We start from the raw sequence: 20,629 nt of genomic DNA, 5'->3' as shown, positions 1-20,629 counted from the left end.
TTTTAAAAAAATAAAAGTTTAATTTTCGACAAAAAAAAAACCTTTCAACCCAGGAGTTGAATGTTCAACTTGAAAAGATATATTTTTAATAAAAAAAAATAATAGCTGATATTTCAACAAAATAAAAATAAAAAAATAAATAATTTCATTTCAAACAAACCAAATTTGATTGATTATGAACCAAAAAGTTGCATTTTTAACCAGAAATTTGACTTTCCAACAAAAATGACGAATATTCAACAAAATGTATAAATTTTAATATTAATTTTAATAATATTTAATGTAGAAAAGCGATTTTTGTCGAAAAAGATAAATTTACAAAAATTGAGTTTTAGACCACATAGTTGAATTTCGAAGCCATAAATACGTTTTTTTTGCAATAAAAGTTGAATTTTTTAGTGGAATGATTAATCTCCAATAAAAAGAAATTAATTTTAAGAAAGTAGTTCCACTTTTAACCAAGGAGTTGAATTTTCAACCTAAAAAAATTTAACAAAATAAAGAATTTCCTTTTAAATAAACCAAAACTGATTATCAACCAAACAGTTACATTTTTAACAAGGAAAATTGACTTCCTACCAAATTGTTTTTTAATTTTCATTAAAAAATAATGTTTAATGTAGGAAACAGATTTTTGTTCAGCGAAAGATATAAATTTAAAAACCAATTGAATTTTAGACCATATAGTTGAACTTTTATGCCCTAAATACGTTGCTCTTTGCAACAAAAGTTGAATTTTCGACAAAAAAAGTTAATTTCCAACATTCGTGGGAGAAAATTGATAATTGCCCCATCCCAGAAATGTTTTGGATCCGCCCTCGTCTTCCTCAAACCTCGGTAAATGCTCCGAGTCATATAAATATCGGATGACATTTCATGAACCGATGACTTTTAACTCTTCTCGGGGTTATCTTAGTTCCTTTGTACATATCAACACATATTACGGTAATATTATTGGTTGGTTACTCATGATTGTTTCGTGAAAATATAAGGAGTAGACCAATTGTTTTTTTGTTTTTTTTTCGAAAATTCCATTCAATAATGTCGGTTCGATACATTTTTGATTATTAATTTCTTGATTATCCAGTGAAATATTTCTGATAAATGAAAAACTGGATGATCATGAGTAATCTTGGACTACTTGCACCAGAAGGGTCACTTCCTCGAGATAAAAGTGCCGACCCCTGAAATCTGGGGCCTCATCTGATAAAATTTGTTTTTAAAAAAAAGGAGGAAAAAAGGCGGCGGATAGCCATCTGTGAAAGAAAACCCGGATTAATCGAGTCATAAAAACACATTGGTCCATTTATCACTCTTAAAAGTCTCACACAAACAGTTTTCAATTTCTCTCTTTTTCTCTTGCTTTCGTTACTGATATTCGCGAAGAATAATCGAAAATCGTGGCAGCATTGTTCTCCGAACCTTTTCCGCTGCTAATAGCACTTTTGTCTGACCCTAATTTTTTTTTTTTTTTAATTAATTTTAATTTCAAGACACTCGCTCTCGTAATTATCACACTCGGTCTGGCCCTTGCGGTTCCCCAGACTCAAAAACTATTGAAAACCTATATTTTAAATACAGGTTCATTTAAATTTGGTTGAATCAATTTTAATTTTATCACTAAAATGAAGTTTAAAAGGAAATAATGGACAATAAACATTTTTGAAGTGGATCTGAAAACCTATCATTTTCTACAATTTTTACTTTTTTGTGCGAACAAAGTAATTCAGAAATCGTGCTTAAATAAAGTAAGAACTTTTTTTTTCTCAAATTTTAAACCACGCATCCCCCTATCGTACGTAATTTTTTTTGGTGAATTTATTTAGGGATTTTCCAAAAAATAATGAAGAAGATTTGGGGAGTTCAAATTTTAACCGAGAACTTTCAACCGAAAAAGGTGAATTTTCAACTAAAAATGTAATAACTGATTAAAAAAAAAGGAAAGATTTTCATTAAAAATTTTAAACGGTTGTACTGAACCAAAGAAGATGAAATTTATACTAAAAAATATACATTTTAAACGGAATAACTGAATTTTCAACAAGAGTTGAATTTTCACCTGAGATTTTTGAGTCAATAAAAGAAATGGGACACAAAATGTTGAATTTTCAAAACAAAAAGATGAGCTTTCTACAAAACAGTCAAAGTTTCAACTAAATAATTCAATTTTACACAAGAAAGATTGATTTTCCACTACAAAAAAAAAAGAATTTTCAAGGAAATTCATAAATTCCCAAACAAGAAAATTAATTTTCTACAAGAAAAATGAATTTTTAATCAATTAAATCGATTTCCAACAAAATTATTAATTTTTAAACTAAAAAAAGATAGCTTTTTAACCAAAAATGCAATAGTTAAATTTTTATCACAAAAAAGTAATTTTCAATAAGAAAAAAAAATTAGCTTTCTACAAAACATTTGAATTTTCTACCAAATAATTGAGCTTTCTACTAAATATTTGAATTTTTCAGCCAACAAGACTAGTTTTCTACAAAAGAGTTGAATTTTTAACAAGATAATATGAATTTTCATAACCGAATTATTGAATTTCCAAACAAGAAGATTAATTTTATACAAAAATATGAATTTTCAACGAAATTCATCAATTTTAAACTGAATAGTTGAATTTCCAATCAAAAAAATTAATTTTCTACAAGAAAAATGAGTCTTTTTAATCAATTACATCGTTTTTCAACCAAACTTTTGATTTTTAAACTACAAAAGTCATAAATTCATAACCGAAAAGTTGTATTTTGAACCAAGAAGTTTAATTTTCTACAAGAAAACATGAATTTTAAATACATTACATAAATTTTCAACCAAATAGTTAAATTTTTAAACTACGGAAGATCAATTTATAACAAAAAATTAAATAGTTACATTTTTATTAAACGAAATTAATTTTTTTAAAATCCATTTTCTACAAAATGATTTTAATTTTCTGCCAAAAAGCTAAGTTTTCTACTAAATTTTTTTATTTTCCAGCTAGCAAGATAAGTTTTCTACAAAACAGTTGAATTTTCAACCAAAAACACGAGTTAAAAGTTAATTTTCAACTAGTTAAAATTTCATTCAAATTTTTTATTTTTCAGTAAAAACATTAATTTTTAGCAAAAAAAAAAATCGAATTTTCAACGATTTTTTAAGAAAACAAATCAATTTCAAGCCAAATACTTGAAATTTCAATTAAAATATATAAATTTTGTAACAAAAAATCGAAGAGTTAAATTTCCAGTTGAAAGAATTAATTTTTAACCAAAAAAGATTAACATTTTTAATTTATAATAGTTGATTTCAATAAAAAATACGAATTAAAAAAAACAGTTCAATCCTGAACTATAAAACAGATTATTTTGCAACCAAACCGTTGAATTTTGATTTAAAAAGAATAAATTTCTACCGAAACAGATGAATTTTCAACAAAGTACATACATTTGCAACCAAATAGTTTAATTTTTAAGCAAAGAAATTTGTTTAAAAAAAAAGGATGAATCTTTAACTAAAAAAGTGAATTTTTAATCAAGTAGTTCATCTTTCGAATAAATCTTTTTACTGCCTACCGAACTGTTCAATTTTTGTTTATTAGTAATTTACAGACGTAAAAATATCTAACGTATGAGATAAATTTTAACCACGCATCCAAAAATAAGGAGTAAGTAATTTATTTATTTTCTGTGCATATTTCGGATTAGGAAGTTCAAAAATATAATTTATCGTTCGTGGTTAATGTGATCGTCACCACGGACGCACACAAGGGTCAGACTGTTTGAGGACGAGTCGTGAATTGCCCCTTTTTGTATTGAATAACATAAAAATGTCCAGAATAATTTTAATTTTAATCTAAAACAATTTCAGAAAGATTAAATCTTTTCCTTCGTATCACTAGAAGAAAAGCGAACCAATTTGAGTTTTTTTTTTTTAACTGGACTTAATAACTTAATCTTATTTACACTGCGTTTCAAAGTCGCCGATTTTAAAGACGTTAAGTAATGTTGAATCGAAAAATTAAGAATAATTACCAAATAAAATTGAACGTTAAAACTGAAATTCTTCCTAATAAACCTTTTCGATTCGGCACGTAAAAATCCTGACAATTCTCTCGACGGCGCTGAATTTTCGCCCGGTCTGGCGCTCTCAAATAATCGTGTTGTTGACGCTGATCTCGTTGGTGAGGATCCTCCCGTCGATGACTTCCGTCAAGGGTTTTGGAACGAATGGTGTTTCGCTGCTTTCTGATGGAAATTTTGAACTGTGTTTGTCGACGTTTGTCAACTCCAGGGGAAGATAAATTGTCCGGCAGTGGTCGATGTCGGCTCGGCAAAGAGGGCATCGTTCGCAGCGCCTCGCGCAATCCAAACAGGCCACTGCGTGTCCGCAAGGAAATAATGCCGTGTCTAAACTGCGGTCCATGCAAATGCGACAAAGCATCGCATCTAAAAGCCTCGCCAGACACTCGCGCGATTCCTGAAAAAAATAACCTATTCATTGAAGAAATTTAATTTTAATTATGCTAGGGGTAAAAAAATTTATCTTTAAAGGAATGATTGCTCTCGAAATTCTGTATAAAATGAGTCCAGGGCGAAGCCCATTTATCTCTTTTTTAAGTAGACCCTGCTACAAATTTCTTATAGAACTTCCTTTCCGAAGCTTTCCATATTTTCCGGATCCTTTCCAAAATCTGCCCCGCGCGAATTTTTGTCATTTTCTATCAGATTTGATCAGAAAACTAAATTATGTAATGCTGTTATATAAATATTGTTTAGTAGAACTTGAAATGTAATTATTTTGTAATTATAAATAAAGTTTTAGAATTGATTTTTGAAAGTTTTTTAATTCCAAAATTGTGTATTCAAATGCTGAATAATTTACACGTATGAAATGGAAGGTACTAACACTTTTCAATTGAATAATTTTAAATGAAATGCAGATAAACTGCAAAATTTAGAACTTTTATAAATTATGGAGTTTAAAGATTCAAAATAAATTTCAAAAATATAAATCCACGTTAACATTTTCAATGTTCCAAATTAAAGAATTTTAAGCTAGACGCATTAAAAATTTAAAAAATAATTTTTTTAACTTAACGTTTCTGTTATTGGAAGTGAAATTATTTTAATTTTAAATAGTCTAGGCATCCTTGAAAGGCTTTAAAATTTTATTTCAAAATCTTGAGAAATCTAGAAGTGGTTTTAAATTTTTCCAAATTTAAAATAATTTTAGAATTTTGTTCGGAACTTTTAAATATATTTCAAAACTAATTGAATTTTTTCTATAACTTTGAGAAAATCCTGCAAATTAAAAAAAAAATACATTTGAATTTATAAATAACAATAGAACACTTTTTATTTGTAAAAATATTATAGTAATTTTAAGAGATATTTAGAAGTTTAAAAAAGATTCGAATTAAATTTAGAACTTGAAATAATTTCAAATACTTGCAGCCAAATTTAAAATAAAATGTAGATTTTTGCAAATTTAAAACAAAATATTTAGAATTTTTGTAAGAATTGTGAGACTTCAAAAGAATGAAAAAGTTCTTAAAATTCTTAGGAAAATTGAAAATGATTTTTCACTTTGAAAAATAATTGCAACAGCAAGTTTAAGAAGATTTCAAGATATTTCAAAAATGATTAAAGAAGAACATGGAAGATTATAAGGATTTTTTTTAATTTGCTGGATTTTTAAAAATTGTGGGAAAATTTCGATCAATTTTAAAATATATTTAGAAGTTCTGAAAAAAATTTTAACAGACTACGTTTAAATTACTTGAAATAATTTCAAGATTTTAATTAATTTTGAATCTTTTTAAAACTTCTAAATATCTCTTAAAATTACTTAAATTTTGTCAACAAATAATAAGAGTTCAATTGTTATTTATGCTCAAAATTTAAAAATTTCACTTATAAATTAAACACTTTTTAAATAGAACAATTAAAATTGTAACGTTAAAAGTTTAAAAGTTCTTCGAAAATCGAAATATTTAAAGCTTTCTGTGAAAAACAATTGAGTTTCAAATTGTTTTCTTTTAAATATTTGGTTTTAATTGACTCGTCTTAAATGAACAGTGAAATATTGCTAAATACTAAATACCTATTCTTTTTCTACATTAAGAAATTTCCAATTAAATGGAATAAAAATTACATACTTTACACACAATATTTTAAATTTAATAAAAACCTTTCATTACGACTATATTATTATGGAATTATTATTAAGTTGAAAATAGTAAAACGCACGTTTACATTTTTTAATAGCTAAAAAAATAATAGAAATAATATATTAATAAATTTATTTATTAAATTTAATATAAAAAATAATATAAAAGAAGACTTGAAACTCTGAATTACAAATATATTATTGATAAATCATGAAAATTTTTATTTAAAAATAAAATTATTGGAATAAATGATGTATTAATTTCAATTCTTATTAAGACTTTCGGATTAAAACAGTTACAATCTGGAAATTCTCAAATTTTGAACGGATCTAGAATTGTTTGGTCGAATCAATTATTGTTCAGATTCCTATACTTAAAGTATAGATCCATTTTTAAATAATTTATTTATTTATATTTACAGTTGATAAAATAAAAGCTAGACACATTACAAATCTAAAAACATTATTTTTTTAACTTAACAGTTTTTAATTTGGAAGTTATATTATTTTCGTTTCAAATAGTTTAAGCACCCTTAAAAAGCTTTAAGTGATTTAAAATTTTTTGGTTTTCAATGTTTCCACAAATAAAATCATTTTTGAAATTTGTTCGAAACTTTTAAATATATTTAAAAATGAATTTAATTTTTCCTACAACTTCTAGAAAATCCTTCAAGTTAAAAAAATCCTTAAAATTTGAATTTATAAATAACAATAGGAACATTTATTATTTGTAAGAATATTAGAGTAATTTTAAGAGATATTTAGAAATTTAAAAAATATTCAAATTAAACTAAGAACTTAAAAAGATTCCAAATAAATAAAGGAAGTTTGTGTCCCGAAAAAATATGACTATTCGTACCGAAATTTTGGTGCAAATGCCCACAGCCAATTTTAAAACAAAATGTAGATTTTTGCAGATTTCAAACAAAAACTTTAGAATCGTTTTAAGAATTATGAAAGGCTTTAAAAGAGTAAAAACATTTTCTTAAGATTTCTAGGAAAATTCAACATGATTTTTCATTAAAAAAAATTATTGTAACAAAAAATTTCAAAAGATTTTAAGAGATTTCCAAAATGATAAAAAAAAGAAACTGAAAGATTTTAAGGGATTTTTTTAATTTGCAGGATTTTCCAACCTTTGCAGGAAAAATTCGGTTAAATTAAAAATATATTTAGAAGTTCTCAAACAAACAAAATTCTTTTAAATAACTTGAAATCATTTCAAGTTTTTAATTAGTTTTGAATCTTTTCAAAACTTCTACATATCTCTTAAAATTACTCCACTTTTTTTTACAAATAATAAGTTAATTATACGTCAAAATTTAACGATTTAACTTACAAGTTAAAAATTTTGTTAATACAACAGTTAAAATTGTAACGTTGTAAGTTTAAAATCTCTTCGAAATTCTAGAGATTCAAAGCTTTCTATGTAAAGCAATTCAATTTCAAATCGTTCACTTTTATATATTTGGTTTCTATTTACTCGTCTCAAATGAACAGACAAATTTTTAATGGCTAAGAAAAATTAATAAAAATAATACATTATTAAACTTATTTATTAAATCTAATATAAGACTTTGAATTAAAAATATTTTATTGACGGATCATTAAAACTGTTATTTTTAAAAAATTAACGGAATAAATGATATTATATAAGTTTCAATTCGTATTAAGACTTTCGAATTGAAACAGTTACAAGCTGGAAATTCTCAAATTTTGAACGGATTTAGAATCGTTTTGTCAAATAAATTATTTTTCATTTTTTTATACTTAAAGTACAGATACATTTAAAAAATTATTTATTTATTTATATTTACAGTTAATAAAATAAAACTTTTTTTTTTTTATAAAAAATGTCCAACATCAAACGCTTTTAAGTTTTAATTGTTTTTAAACTTCAAGACTGCACTTTAATTATTTACAAAATTATTGAAATCAAACTTCGGCTGATTTTTATTCTGAAAATTCGTAAAATTACAGGGTAAAGAAATAAATTCACAGTCAGTTTCTAGTTTTTCCCAGTCTCATGAAATTCCTGGTCATTTCCCGGTTTCTCGGTCCAGCGACCACCCTGAATATATTGAAGGGTTAGAAAGTAAAACATTATTCATTTAATAAATTTCGAAATTTAATAATTTCATTAATTAAATAATTTTCTCAAAATTATAATTGTTTAATAATTTTGATAGTAAGTTAGTGAAACAATTTTGAATAAAAAAATAAATAAAATAAAAAATTTTAAACCTTCTGAAACAATTATTTTGTTTATTCAAATTATTATTATTAATTTTTTAACAATAATAATTTTAACAAACAAAATAATATATATTATATTAATAATTAATCATTTCTGATAAAAATAAATGGGACATTTCTGATAAAATCTGATAGAACACTAGTGGGACACTTCTGATAAGAAAACTTTTGTGTTCTTTCGAAATCATTAAAATCTTTTGAAATCTTCTCAAATTTATTGAAACGTATTTATTGAAATGTTTTTAAGTCTTTGAGATCTCTATGCATTTGTTTAGTTCGTTGAAATACTTGTGAAATATTTTCTATTTCTTTGAAATTACTAAAATACATTGAAATATTTGTAAAATCTTTTGAAATTTTCTAAAAAATCTTAACTAATTTATAATCTTTTAATATTTTGTAATTTGGTGTACTGTGCCCTTTTTGAAAACTTTAAAATTATTGAAATCTTTTGAAATCCTTATGAATTTTTTTAAATATTTGTAACACCTTTCTGAAACCTTTTCCATTTATCGGAAATCATTGAAATATTTGAAATATATGTGAAATGTTTTTAAATATTCTGAAAATTTTGAAATAATTTAAAATTTCTATGAAACCTTTGAAATGTTGTCACATTTTTCTGAAGTCTTTTGCATTCATTTAAAATCATTAAAATATTTGTTAAATCTTTTAAAGTCTTCAACCAAAATGAGAAATCGTTTCAAATCTAGGAAACGTAATAAAATTTTAGAAATCTGGTTTACTATAACCTTTTTAAATATTTGAAATCCTTGAAATCTTTTAAAATCTTCTTTCTGAAATATTCGAAATCTTTGTAAAACTCTTTCGAATTCCAAACAAACTTCAAATCGTTAAAAATCTTTGAAATTTTGAAAAATCTTTAAAATCTGAGGTTTATTTGTATTTGTTTGAACTCATAAAAATACTTGAAATCTTTGTAAAATCGTTAAAAATTGAGGTAAAATCTTTGTGAAATTTGTTGAAATATTTTAAAATATTTTAAAATATTTAAAAATATTTATGAGATCTTTGAAAGAGTTGTGAAGTCTTGCTTCAGTCTTTTTTGTGTTCGTTTGAAATCATTGAAATCTTTTGAAATCTTCTCAAATTTATTTAAACTTTTTAAAATTTTCTAAAATCTTTCAAATCTGATGTAATGTACGCTTTTTTAAATCTTTAAAATTCTTGAAATCCTTATGAATTCTTTGTAATATCAGTAAAATCTTTTTGAAATTTTTTTATTCATTTAAAATAATTCAAATATTTCAAATCTTCTAAAACATTTTGAAATCGTTTAAAATCTTTGACATTTTATGAAATCTTTGACATCTGGTGTACTGTCTCCTTTTTAAAATATTAAAAATATTCAGAATCTTTTGAAAGTTTTAACATCTTTACGAAAAATTCGAAATATTTTTGAAATTTTGTCTATACGCCTTTTTCAAATCTTTGAAATCCTTTTTAGGTCTTTGAAATCCATAAACTCTTTTTGAAATGTCCAAAATCCTGTTAAATATTTTGAAATCTTTTGAATTATTTTGTAACCTTTTGAAATCTGGGACATACTCAAAAACCCAGTGGTTTCAACTAAAATTTGCTGCAATTTATAAGTTAAATATCACATAGAATGTATAATTTAACATTCTATTTTAGCATAAAAGATATTAAGAACTTACAGAATTATTTAAAATGTTCATTAAAATCTACAACATAATTAGTAGTCTACACAAAGTGCCCTGAAATTTATTAATTTTTTCTTTCATAAAACACTAAAAGATTTAAATTACTCTTTACATTTCAATAGAGCAACTGTTTTACCAAACAAAATATTAATAAATATTTAAAAAACTAATAATTGTCATGAATTATTATGAGTTATTATAAATTATAATTAAAAGTTAGTAAATATTGTGTACATTTTTTTTTAACTAAGATTCAAAAAGGCCGAGAGAAAAAAAGGAAAGGGATTTGGTGGTTGCCTTTTTTGGTTCTATTAATATTTTGGTTTTTTCAATTTTTATGGAGACATTTAAGATTGTGCTGTCCAAATTTGATCCTTAGATTCTTGTGTTTTAAAAAAAGAATTTTTCTTCATTTCTAAGAATTTTATAGTTACATTTTTAATATTGAATCTTAAAGAGGAATTTAAATTTTGATTTATTCTGAATGGAATTTTTTGAAATATTATATGATTGCTGCAATTTTAAATCCGACACTATTTTTTTGAAAAAAGCATTTAATTCCATTTATATTTAAAATTATATTTCAGTTCAAATAATATCAAGAAAATTAAAATATTTTAAAACTTAATAAAATTACGGTAATTTATTTAAGAAAATTAAAAGCATATTTTTGAAATGGGTTTTATATATTTTTTTATTGATTTTATTTCTGACAAACAACTACTTCTAGAAAAACTTATTTATTATTTGAAAGAAGTGTAAAGATTTTCTTATATCTGTACCTTGCATTTTGGATTTTCGCAGTCCTTGCAATCATTTCTCTCCAGAATTTCATTTTCATCTGGTAAAGCTATGTTTGCAGTTTCGCAGTAAAGCGCGCGACGTGCATTGTCGTAGACTTCCCTGCAGGTTCTGCGAATGTCGAACACGTATTTCTTACCCAGGGTCGAATCCTCGTTAAATATTGAAATGATGGTTCCCTGAAAAGTGGTACAATTTTATTTGAAAAAGAAAATAAATTGCAGAAAAAGTACAAATTGAATACTTGTAACAAATCTACAACTCAATTGAAATAATTCCATGTGTGAAAGTCTCAAAATAGGTTCATTATTTTAAAAAATGTTAGTTAATTTTGGTTGAAAATTTCAAATGACAAGAATTTTATCATTCGTTAATTTTAAATTTTAGAAAAAGAATTAAATCAGAACCATTAACAAATTCAAAATGTGAACAATTTTAGCGAGGTAAATTACCCTAAAATAGAAATTTATGAATATTATGATAACTTTTTTTATTTTTATAAGACAAATTTTTGCGTGGCTTTTAACATATTTCAAGGTTATTGAAAAAAGTACTATATTTTTCTTTATAACTTTTGATATATTTAGGCATTCTTTAAATTCATCTAATTTCTTTGATTCCAAAACTTACTTTTGAAAGAGGACATATTTTTATCAACTATTGTTATTTTAAATTCAAAGAATAATTTTATAAACCTTAAACATTAACCATAATTTTTTTCTGATAAAAATGTTTGATTATTGTTTATCAATAAATAAATAATATTTACACAAAATTTTATTTGTTTAAATTCGGTAATTTTCTAGTATGGATATTTTATAATTCAGCAATTCTCTGTCGGGAATTTTATTATTCGGTAATTTTCAAATTCTTTTATATCATAAAAAGTTGGGAATTTTCTTATAAAGAATTTTAATCATTTGGCAATTTTCGAATTTGGATATTTTACACTTTCGGGAATTTTATTGTTTGGGATTTTTCAGCGATTCCTTACAATTTACGTAAAATTAATAGATGAAAATAATCCAATTTGTGCCTTTGATAAAATAAAATAAGATCTATTGCAGTGAAAATGAGAAAATTCTATTATTATTTATCATTTTGAAGATTGTTTTTTGAATAGGTATTTGACCAAAATTAAAGAATAAAAGAGCCTGAAATCTTCTATGTCTTTGATTTATTTTCAAGATTTATATATTTAAATTATACTATTTTTTATGCATATTTCTTGAAATTCTGTTTTCAACTCTCAGATCTGCTAAAGTTTTTAGAAGTATCTATAAAATTATAATAATCAAAAATAAATCAAATTGACTAGAAGAAATAAAATTTTAATATGTATATAAAAATATATCAGAATATACGAAAAGATTTTGTTTTCAAAAGTTGCATTTTGAACCAAATGGTTGATTTTTCAACCTAATAAGATGTATTCTCCTAAAAAGTATAATAGTTGATATTTCAACCATAGCGATGAAATTTCTAACCAAAGCGGTGAATTTTAAAATAAAAAAGACGATTTTTCATCCAAGAAGATTAATTTTCTACCAAATAGACGAATTTTCAACAAAATACATAAATTTTCAAACAAACAGTTGAATTTTCAATAAAAAACATTTCAACCAAAAATGCAAAAGTTCAATTTTCAACAAAATGAAATGAATTTTCAACTAAGATTGTGAATTTTCCAACTAAAAAATGAATTTTAAATAAATAAAAATTTTTCAGTCAAGAAAGCAAAAAAGGCCATACAAATTTGTGAAATTTCGAGTCAAAGAAATTTAAAAAAAGTTAAATTTTCACCCCAAAAATATGAATTTTAACCGTAAAAGTTCATTTTATAACAAGCATTTGCATTTTTAATCAAAAAATACATATTTCTAACCAAGAAGATTAGTTTTATACTAAAAGCGAATTTTTCACTAAAAAACATATATATTTTCTTAACAAAACGGTTGAATTATTAACGAAAAGGCATGATTTTTTAACAAAATAAGAATATTTTTAACAAAAAATATAATCGTTAAAAAGAATTACCTAGTTTTTCCCTGTCAAATTTTTAATTTTCCCTGACCATTCAACATTTAACCTCATGTGTTGTAGAAATTCCCTGACTTTTGCAAGATGCAAAATTTTTCCCTGACTTTTTTCCTGATTTCCCGGTTTTCCGTGACTTTGAATTTTGCAAACGCCACCCCCTGGTTTTTTTTTGAAAAAAAAATTTTGCAGTACATTTTATTTTATTTAAAAAAATTTTGTTTGATGTTTGAAATGGCCCTAAACATTTTTCCCTGGATAAATATGCACAGAATCTCTTTTGCAATATAAAAAGAATATTCTCCATGGAGAATAAAATAAACAATTTTATGCCGGGTGACATGAAAAAAAACTTGAATTTCGAAATACAAAAAAAAAGTTTTTACAGTTTTGCCTGTCGTTAATTTTATTTTCTGAAATTAAAAACTACATAAAATAGAAAAGCTAATCGAAAAAAGGATGTTTAAACCGCAGAATTGCACCGAAATTGATTTTAATTCACAAGCTCTAAAATTTTAAGGTAAATGATAGAAAAAAAGGTTTTTAAAGTACCGAAAGAATATTTAAACTGAAAAAATGTGTATTATTGGTGCATTTCGAAATTCAACATTTTGTTTTTCTTTCACTTGGTATAAATAGTTTAAATTCATTCTTTACTAGCAAAAATTTAGGTGGCCTTGACCAGGCAGTACCAAATCCCAGCAAATTTGTTCAAAGTTTCACAAAATTCCACGAAGTGAACAAAATTTCATAAATTAAACTTAAATAAACAAAAAGCTTTCAGAGCAGAGGTCTAAGAAACCAAATTTTCCTCATTTTTCTTAATATGTAACAACTGACATAAAAAAAATGTAATAGCAAATTTTATTTTTGATCTGAATTCCACAAATCCTCGTAAAAAATTGGACTAAAAGAAGATCTTCCAACACAGGGGTCTGAATGACCCAATTTTTCTTTTTTCACTTTTGTTTAACCATTAATTTAAAAAAATTTGCATATGAAACTTTATTCCTTATCTCTATTCTACAAGACAAGATCTTCAATTTGAATCATCCCCACAGAAAATCTTACTGAAAGAAAAACTTCCAGAATAGGGGTCTACATAATAAAATTTTCATAATTTTTCTTATTTTAATTTCTTTTAACAATTAATAAAAAAAAAAGTTGCATATCAAATATTATTTTTTATATCTCTATTCTACAAGCAAAGATCTGCAATTTGATCCTTCCAGGTTGAAAATCGGACTTTTACTTTGTTAAACAATTATATAAATAAAGCTAAACATGTAAAATAACATATTTAATATTATACATGCCAAAATCTTCAATTTGAGTTATTCCCGCAGAAAATTGGACTAAAATAGAAGCTTTTATAATAGCGGTCTGAATAACTAAAATTTCCTCATTGTTCTTATTTTACCGTTTTTAATAACTGATTAAAAAAAAGGAAATTATAACAAAGAAAATTTTATTCCTTATCTCTATTCTTCATATCAAGAGCTTTAATTTGGGTAAAATTTGAAAAATTCAAAAACACCTATTCTTTTGGGCTCCCAAATAGACAGATAGTTGACTATGTTTCTTTCCGTTTCTAATTACTTAACAATGGTTAAATTGTATTACCTTTAAGTCTCTAATAAATTGTGCAGTAACGGCACTTCTGACGGTCTCACAGCTGTAAAATGCGTGTTTTTCTGTAATTGCTCTGTACAATCCACTCGCGGATTGACTCGAATCGAGCTTAAAATCCAATGAAGTTTCTCCGCCGTCGAGAGAAAGATAGACTAGATGAAACATCCGTCTCTGAGAAGTAGCGCTTTGTATAGCCGTGTAGGGTATGCTAAAAAGAAAAAAAAATAATTGTAAATCATTATTTAAAAAACTCTTAATTTAATAAATTCTTAATCATTCACGCAGAATTTTGAATAAAAAATTCTCATTTTTAGCTAACGAACATTTTTTATTATATATATAAAATTGAAAAACAATTTTGCTTCCCGAATTTTCAGGTTTTAAATTTCGTTTTTTTAGTAAGCAAAAATTATTTTCTTCGTTGATTTTAAATAAATTTTATAATCACGGCACAAATGTCGTAGAACTATGCTCTGAGAGGTGCTGCCACTAGTGCCAGCTGTATAAACTAATTATATGATTATGTTTAAAAATATAATCTCTTTGACTTTATTTATTAAAATATTTTTTAAATTTGAATTACGGTCGTTAACGGGATGTTTAATGATTCGTAGGCACAAATTTAAAGGTCTTTTCCAGATTTTTCAGGTCAATGAAGCAAGTTTCTCCAGGTTTTCAGCGTAATTTTTGTTGGCCGACAATTTCTATACACATGCATTTTATTAAATACTTCAAAATAAAAAATAAGATTCAAAATAAAATTTGCAATTCACTACAAAATTGTACGTAATTTATTTTAAAATCAATGTGAAATCTTTAAAATCCTTTAAATGTTTTGAAATCTTTGTGAACTCTTTGAAGTCCACGAAATCTTTTAGAAGTCTTTTAAAAGCTTCTAGAAAAAGCTTTTAAAGCTTCTATCTTGTGAAACCTTTTCAAATCTTTGATATCTTTTAAAAATTGTTTGAAAACTTTAGAAAATTCTGGAATCATTGAAATCTTTGAAATTTGATGTTCCACACCTTTGTGAAATCATTTGAATCTTTGAAATACTTGCAATCTTTGTGAAACCTTTTGAAAATCTTGATAACTTTTAAAATCTTCTAAAACATTTTGAAACCTTTTGAAATATTGTGCAATCTTCTGAAAACTTTTGAAACATTTTGAAATACTTTAAAATCTTCAGAATCTTTGAAATCTGACGCAGATCTTTTTTGCGAAATTTTCTGAATATTTACGAAATATTTTTATATCTTTTGGAACTTTTTCAAATTTTTGATATATTTCTGAAACTTTTGAAATCGTTTAAAATCTTTTGACAATTTTTAAATCTGATGCACATGCCTTTGGAAAATCTTTTAAATCTTTGTGAAATCTTTTGTAATCTTTGAAATATTTGTGAAGTATTTGAAGTTCTTGAAATATTTGTGAAATCTTTTGAAAGTTTTAGATACTTTCTGAAATCTTTCGAAAACCTTTTGAAATCGTTTGAAACCTTTGAAATTTTTTGAATCTGATGCACTGCTTTGTGAAATCTTCAGAAATCTTTTGAAATATTTTGAAACCTTCGAAAATCCTGTGAAACCTTTTAATGTCGTTCAAAATTTTTGGGAATCTTTAAAATCTGATGTATAAAGCCTTTATTAAATCACTTGAATTTTTTTAATCTTTTAAACCATTGTGAGATGTTTAGAATCTATGAAATACTTGAAATCTTTGTGAAATATTTGGATTTTTTAAATCTTTGAAACCTTTCTAAAATTCGTACGAAATCTTTTGAAATCTTCTAAAATCTTTTGAAACCTTTTGACAAAATTGAAATTTTTCTGAAATCTTAAAAACCCTTTCAAAACCCGTTAAAATCTTTAGAATGTTTGAAATTTTAAGTACTGCACCTTTGTGAAATTTTTTGAATTTTTGCGAAATCGTTTGTAATACTTGAAATTTTTGTGAACTCTTTTTAAATCGTTTGAAAACTTTTGAAATCGTTTGAAATCTTTTGAAATGTTTTAAATCTCATGCATATGCCTTTTTGAAATCTTTAAAAATATTTTAAAACTAAATCTTTCTGAGATGTTTGAAATCTTTGAAACCCTTGTAATCTTTGTGATATCTTTTGAAAACTTTTTTAAATCTATGAATTCTTTCTGAAGTTTATGGCTAATAATTTGAAATCTTTTAAAAGCTTTTGAAACTTTTTGAAAACATTGAAATCTTTTGAAACCTTCTTAAATCCTTTAAATACTTTATTCCTTAAATTTTTTGCATCTCTGCGATATATTTTGTAATATTTTAAATTATTGTAAAATCCTTTAAAAGCTTTTCAAATCTTTCTGAAATTTTTGCGAAATCATTTGAAATTTTCTCAAACGTTTTGAAACTTTATGATATCTTTGAAATATGATTTACACGACTTTTTAAATTTTTTTAAAATTTTTCATATACCTTAAATTATTTTAAGATGCTTGTAATCTTTGTGAAATGTTTGAAATTCTTATAAAATCTTTCGAAAATTAAAAAAAATCTTTGAAATCTTTCTGAAATTTTTGCGAAATCGTTTGAAATCCTTGAAATCTTTGAGAGATCTTCGGATTTCAATCAAATCAAGATTTTATTAGCAAAGAATAATAAAAATCCAATTAAAGGAACTCATGAATAAATCAAGGAGAATGAGAGGTTTTCAAGTTTTTCAATGTAGACACCTTGCTTATATACACTAAAAAAATTGACAATTAAAATATTTGTTTAAATAAAAATTTGATTAATCTACATATTAAAGTATTTATTCGTTCTGTGTATCTAAATGAGATTCAAAATACTCACTTTTGGGTCTCTTCTTCCTGACTGCGATAAACTGTAATTCCGTGAGGTCCAACACCGATCATAGAAATTCCATTATGTCCGAATTTACTGTGAAACATTTCTTGACCAAATGTATCCAAATTAGAAACTTCTTTCAGCAACCAATATTCAGCAGTCGATGTTTTCATGCCCTGGAAAATAATTCTTATCAATTATGAGAACCGTAACTGCTCTGGAATTTCTTACTTTCATCGTTAAGATAATATTGGCCATTAAAATTTCAGAACGAATGTTATTAATTAATTCTATAAGCAAATCATATGATCAAATGTACATCGCGGACATTTGTAAGCAGAGAGACCTTTTTCTTTCTGCTGACCTTGTTATAAATATATCAACAATGAGAAAAAAGAAACTACAAGGAAATATAGTTTTAAAAAAAAATTACACTTTTGCCAAGAATTTTTTCTATTGCATAATAAATTACATTGAACTGTAGTTCGATTATTGAAAATTGAAGAATAATTAATTTTACAGAACGATTCTGAATATGTTCAAAATTAAGTAAGTTATCGATTTTAACGTTAAAAACTGAAGTTTTTCCATCAAAAAGCTTCAGCACTTGAACTTTATAAACTATTCTTAATCTTAAAATAATTTTAAATTAATAGCTATATTAATAATTAAACGCTCTTATTCAATTTCAAACCATATTCAAATATTGTATCAATAAAAAATATTCAACTTTCAACCAATTCAATTTGAAATTTTTTGATTAAAGAAAATACTTTTATTTCGATAATTAGCAATATTTCACTTTTCATTTAAAATGACAAATTATAAATCAAACATTCGGAACTAAACAGTTTGAGCGTGAATTATTTGAAATAGAAAGCCTTGTGAACCGTTAAAATTTCAGCGAGCTAAATTTAAACTTTAAATATTTCAAAAATTCAGAATTTAAAATTTTGCAGTTTAACGGCATTATATTTTCTAACGGACTTTAATAGAAATCATTAGATTTTAAGGAATTTCTACGGATTTTAACCTTGCAGTATGGACGTGCGGTCTCACAGACCGCACCATGCTTCTGAGACATAAGTCACCCCACTCTCCCGGCTTTACACGGTCCGTAAGACCGCACGTCCACGACAGCGTCAAAAGTTTATATTTCTGTTTCAATTTGTTTGAAGGTATTTAAAACGCAAGATATGACACACAAATAACTCTGAGCTTCATGGGTGTAACCCCGAGTACGAATCACAGCCGCATAGCCGTGCGGTCTTTCAGACCGCAGCTCCAGGCCCAAAATGACCGATTCGCAGCGGATGCAAAAAAACCTAGTTACAGCTCTCTCAATTATTTCGTAAAGTTATTTATATTTTTATTTCAAATTAGTAATAAAAATCGAAGCTTGCACCCGGAACGAAATAATTAAAATGCACTGAGACCCTTTAATCGCACTCCCTTCTATAGCCCTTCCGAGAATTGTCGTCGCGCCGCAGGTGGATGTAACAGTAGCTGCGCGGGGTCTCCCCTTGTCATTTAAACGAGCACTCAGGCGTGAACAAGCAAAAGCTGAGCGGTCTCTAAACGGTAACCAACATTTTGAACATAGGATATGCTTTCAAAAAAAGAGATTGACAGAATTCTAAAATATTTTTTTTAATCGCGTCAAATTTTTTATTTATTCCATTTTCAACGCTTTAAACTTAAAATTGAATAACTATTATTTACGGAGGTTTTGAACCATTTAGATTTAAAATGATAAAATTCCACATAACTAAAATATTTTAATGCCATTTTTGAATGAAAATGCAGAATCTGAAGAAATTCAACTTTACGAATTTTTAACTAAAAAGATTAATTTTCTACCAAAAGACGCATTTTCAACAAATTACATGAATTTTTAACCAAATAGTTACACTCAACTAAAAAAGTTAAAGTTTTCAACCAATCATGAAATAGTTAAATTTTAAGTGAAAAAGAATAATTTTGAACAACAAAAAAAAACGAAAGTTTCAACCAAATAATGTCCTTTAAACCAAAATTATTTATCTAAGCAAACAAAAAATATTGTTTTAAATAGTAGTTCAACTTTAAAAGTAGTTTCGATAGAAAAAAAGAAAATCTCTACCCTCTCAAAAGGACGAATTTTCCAAAAAACAAAAAAATTTCAACTATTATTTTAATCTTCGACCAAGAGAACTTAAAATTTTCAACAAATTAGTTCAACTTTTAACTAAATAGTTGACATTTAAACTAAAAAAAATTTCAATCACAAAAAGCTAAATTCAACAGAATAGCTGAATCCTCAATGAAATATATAATAGTTGATGTTTCAGCAAAACAAGATTTTAAATAAAAAACAGTTGAATTCAGCCAAAAATACAAATTTTTAATCAAGCAGTTGAAGTCTTACACAAAAACAACTTTCAACCAAACATTTGCCAAAGCAAAGTTGTTAAATTTTTTTTAGAAATAATCCCTAATTTCTAGTAATTATCTAAGAGAGGATAGTTAAGAACATTGATAAATTATTAAACAATTCCGCTTGTTTACTCACATCAGTTATTACCTTACTAAGTGAAAATTGAACAAAGAGATAAAAAAATCATTTAAAAACGCAACTATCTAACCTTAATATAGAAGAAGACATTTATATACAATAAGAATTTATTTAAACAACTATTTTTGCTAAATTGCAAAAATTATTAGCTTACCCTAAGTGAAAAGTGGACAAAAAGTTGCAAATTGCCGAAAAACTGCAACTTCCTTGCATTATATTAGAGTATTGATGTTATTTTGTCGACCAGGTTAATAATTTCATTAGATTCTGATGTTAAACTTTGCCGATTACTAGTTAAATTATTTTTGGAGAAATAAGAAAAAAACTGCCTAGTGGTATTCTCGGATTCAAATTTCAGGCATTGCTCTCATAGAATATTACTATAAATAATAATAAATGGTTTATACATTTCTTTATTTTAAATTTAATTGATATTTGCTTCGCTTTAGCTGAGAAATTATAAATAAATATTACAAAAAAGTTTTACTAAAAGAAACAGCTACAATCTCATTTATATTATGGGTTTTTTGAGACCCTATAAAATAAACTTGTGGGAGTAAAATGGATGAAGTGAATTTTTATTCGGATTCTGTAGCTACGAGGGTAGTTCAATAAGTCCTTAGAATGAAGTATAAAAACAATTTTTTTTGGGTAAATTTTTTTTTATTTTTCAACATAATCTCCTTGGAGC

General features: G+C 25.2%; 1 protein-coding gene across 1 annotated transcript in view; it reads right to left on the bottom strand.

The window, feature by feature from the left end:
- Positions 1–3,643: 3,643 nt before the first annotated feature.
- LOC117178022 (E3 ubiquitin-protein ligase MYLIP) overlaps positions 3,644–20,629 on the bottom strand; it is a 349,268-nt gene continuing 332,282 nt past the window's right edge. The window contains exons 4-7 of the mRNA XM_033369216.1: positions 17,391–17,560; positions 14,559–14,775; positions 10,880–11,077; positions 3,644–4,464 (exon numbers count right to left, since the gene is read on the bottom strand). Of these exons, the coding sequence (XP_033225107.1) occupies positions 4,135–4,464; positions 10,880–11,077; positions 14,559–14,775; positions 17,391–17,560 (915 nt within the window). The 3' untranslated portion in view covers positions 3,644–4,134. The remainder of the gene's footprint in view (positions 4,465–10,879; positions 11,078–14,558; positions 14,776–17,390; positions 17,561–20,629) is intronic.

This window comes from Belonocnema kinseyi, chromosome 8, assembly GCF_010883055.1.
Source record: "Belonocnema kinseyi isolate 2016_QV_RU_SX_M_011 chromosome 8, B_treatae_v1, whole genome shotgun sequence".
Taxonomy (NCBI): domain Eukaryota; kingdom Metazoa; phylum Arthropoda; class Insecta; order Hymenoptera; family Cynipidae; genus Belonocnema; species Belonocnema kinseyi.
This window is presented reverse-complemented; position numbering and strand designations above follow the sequence as displayed.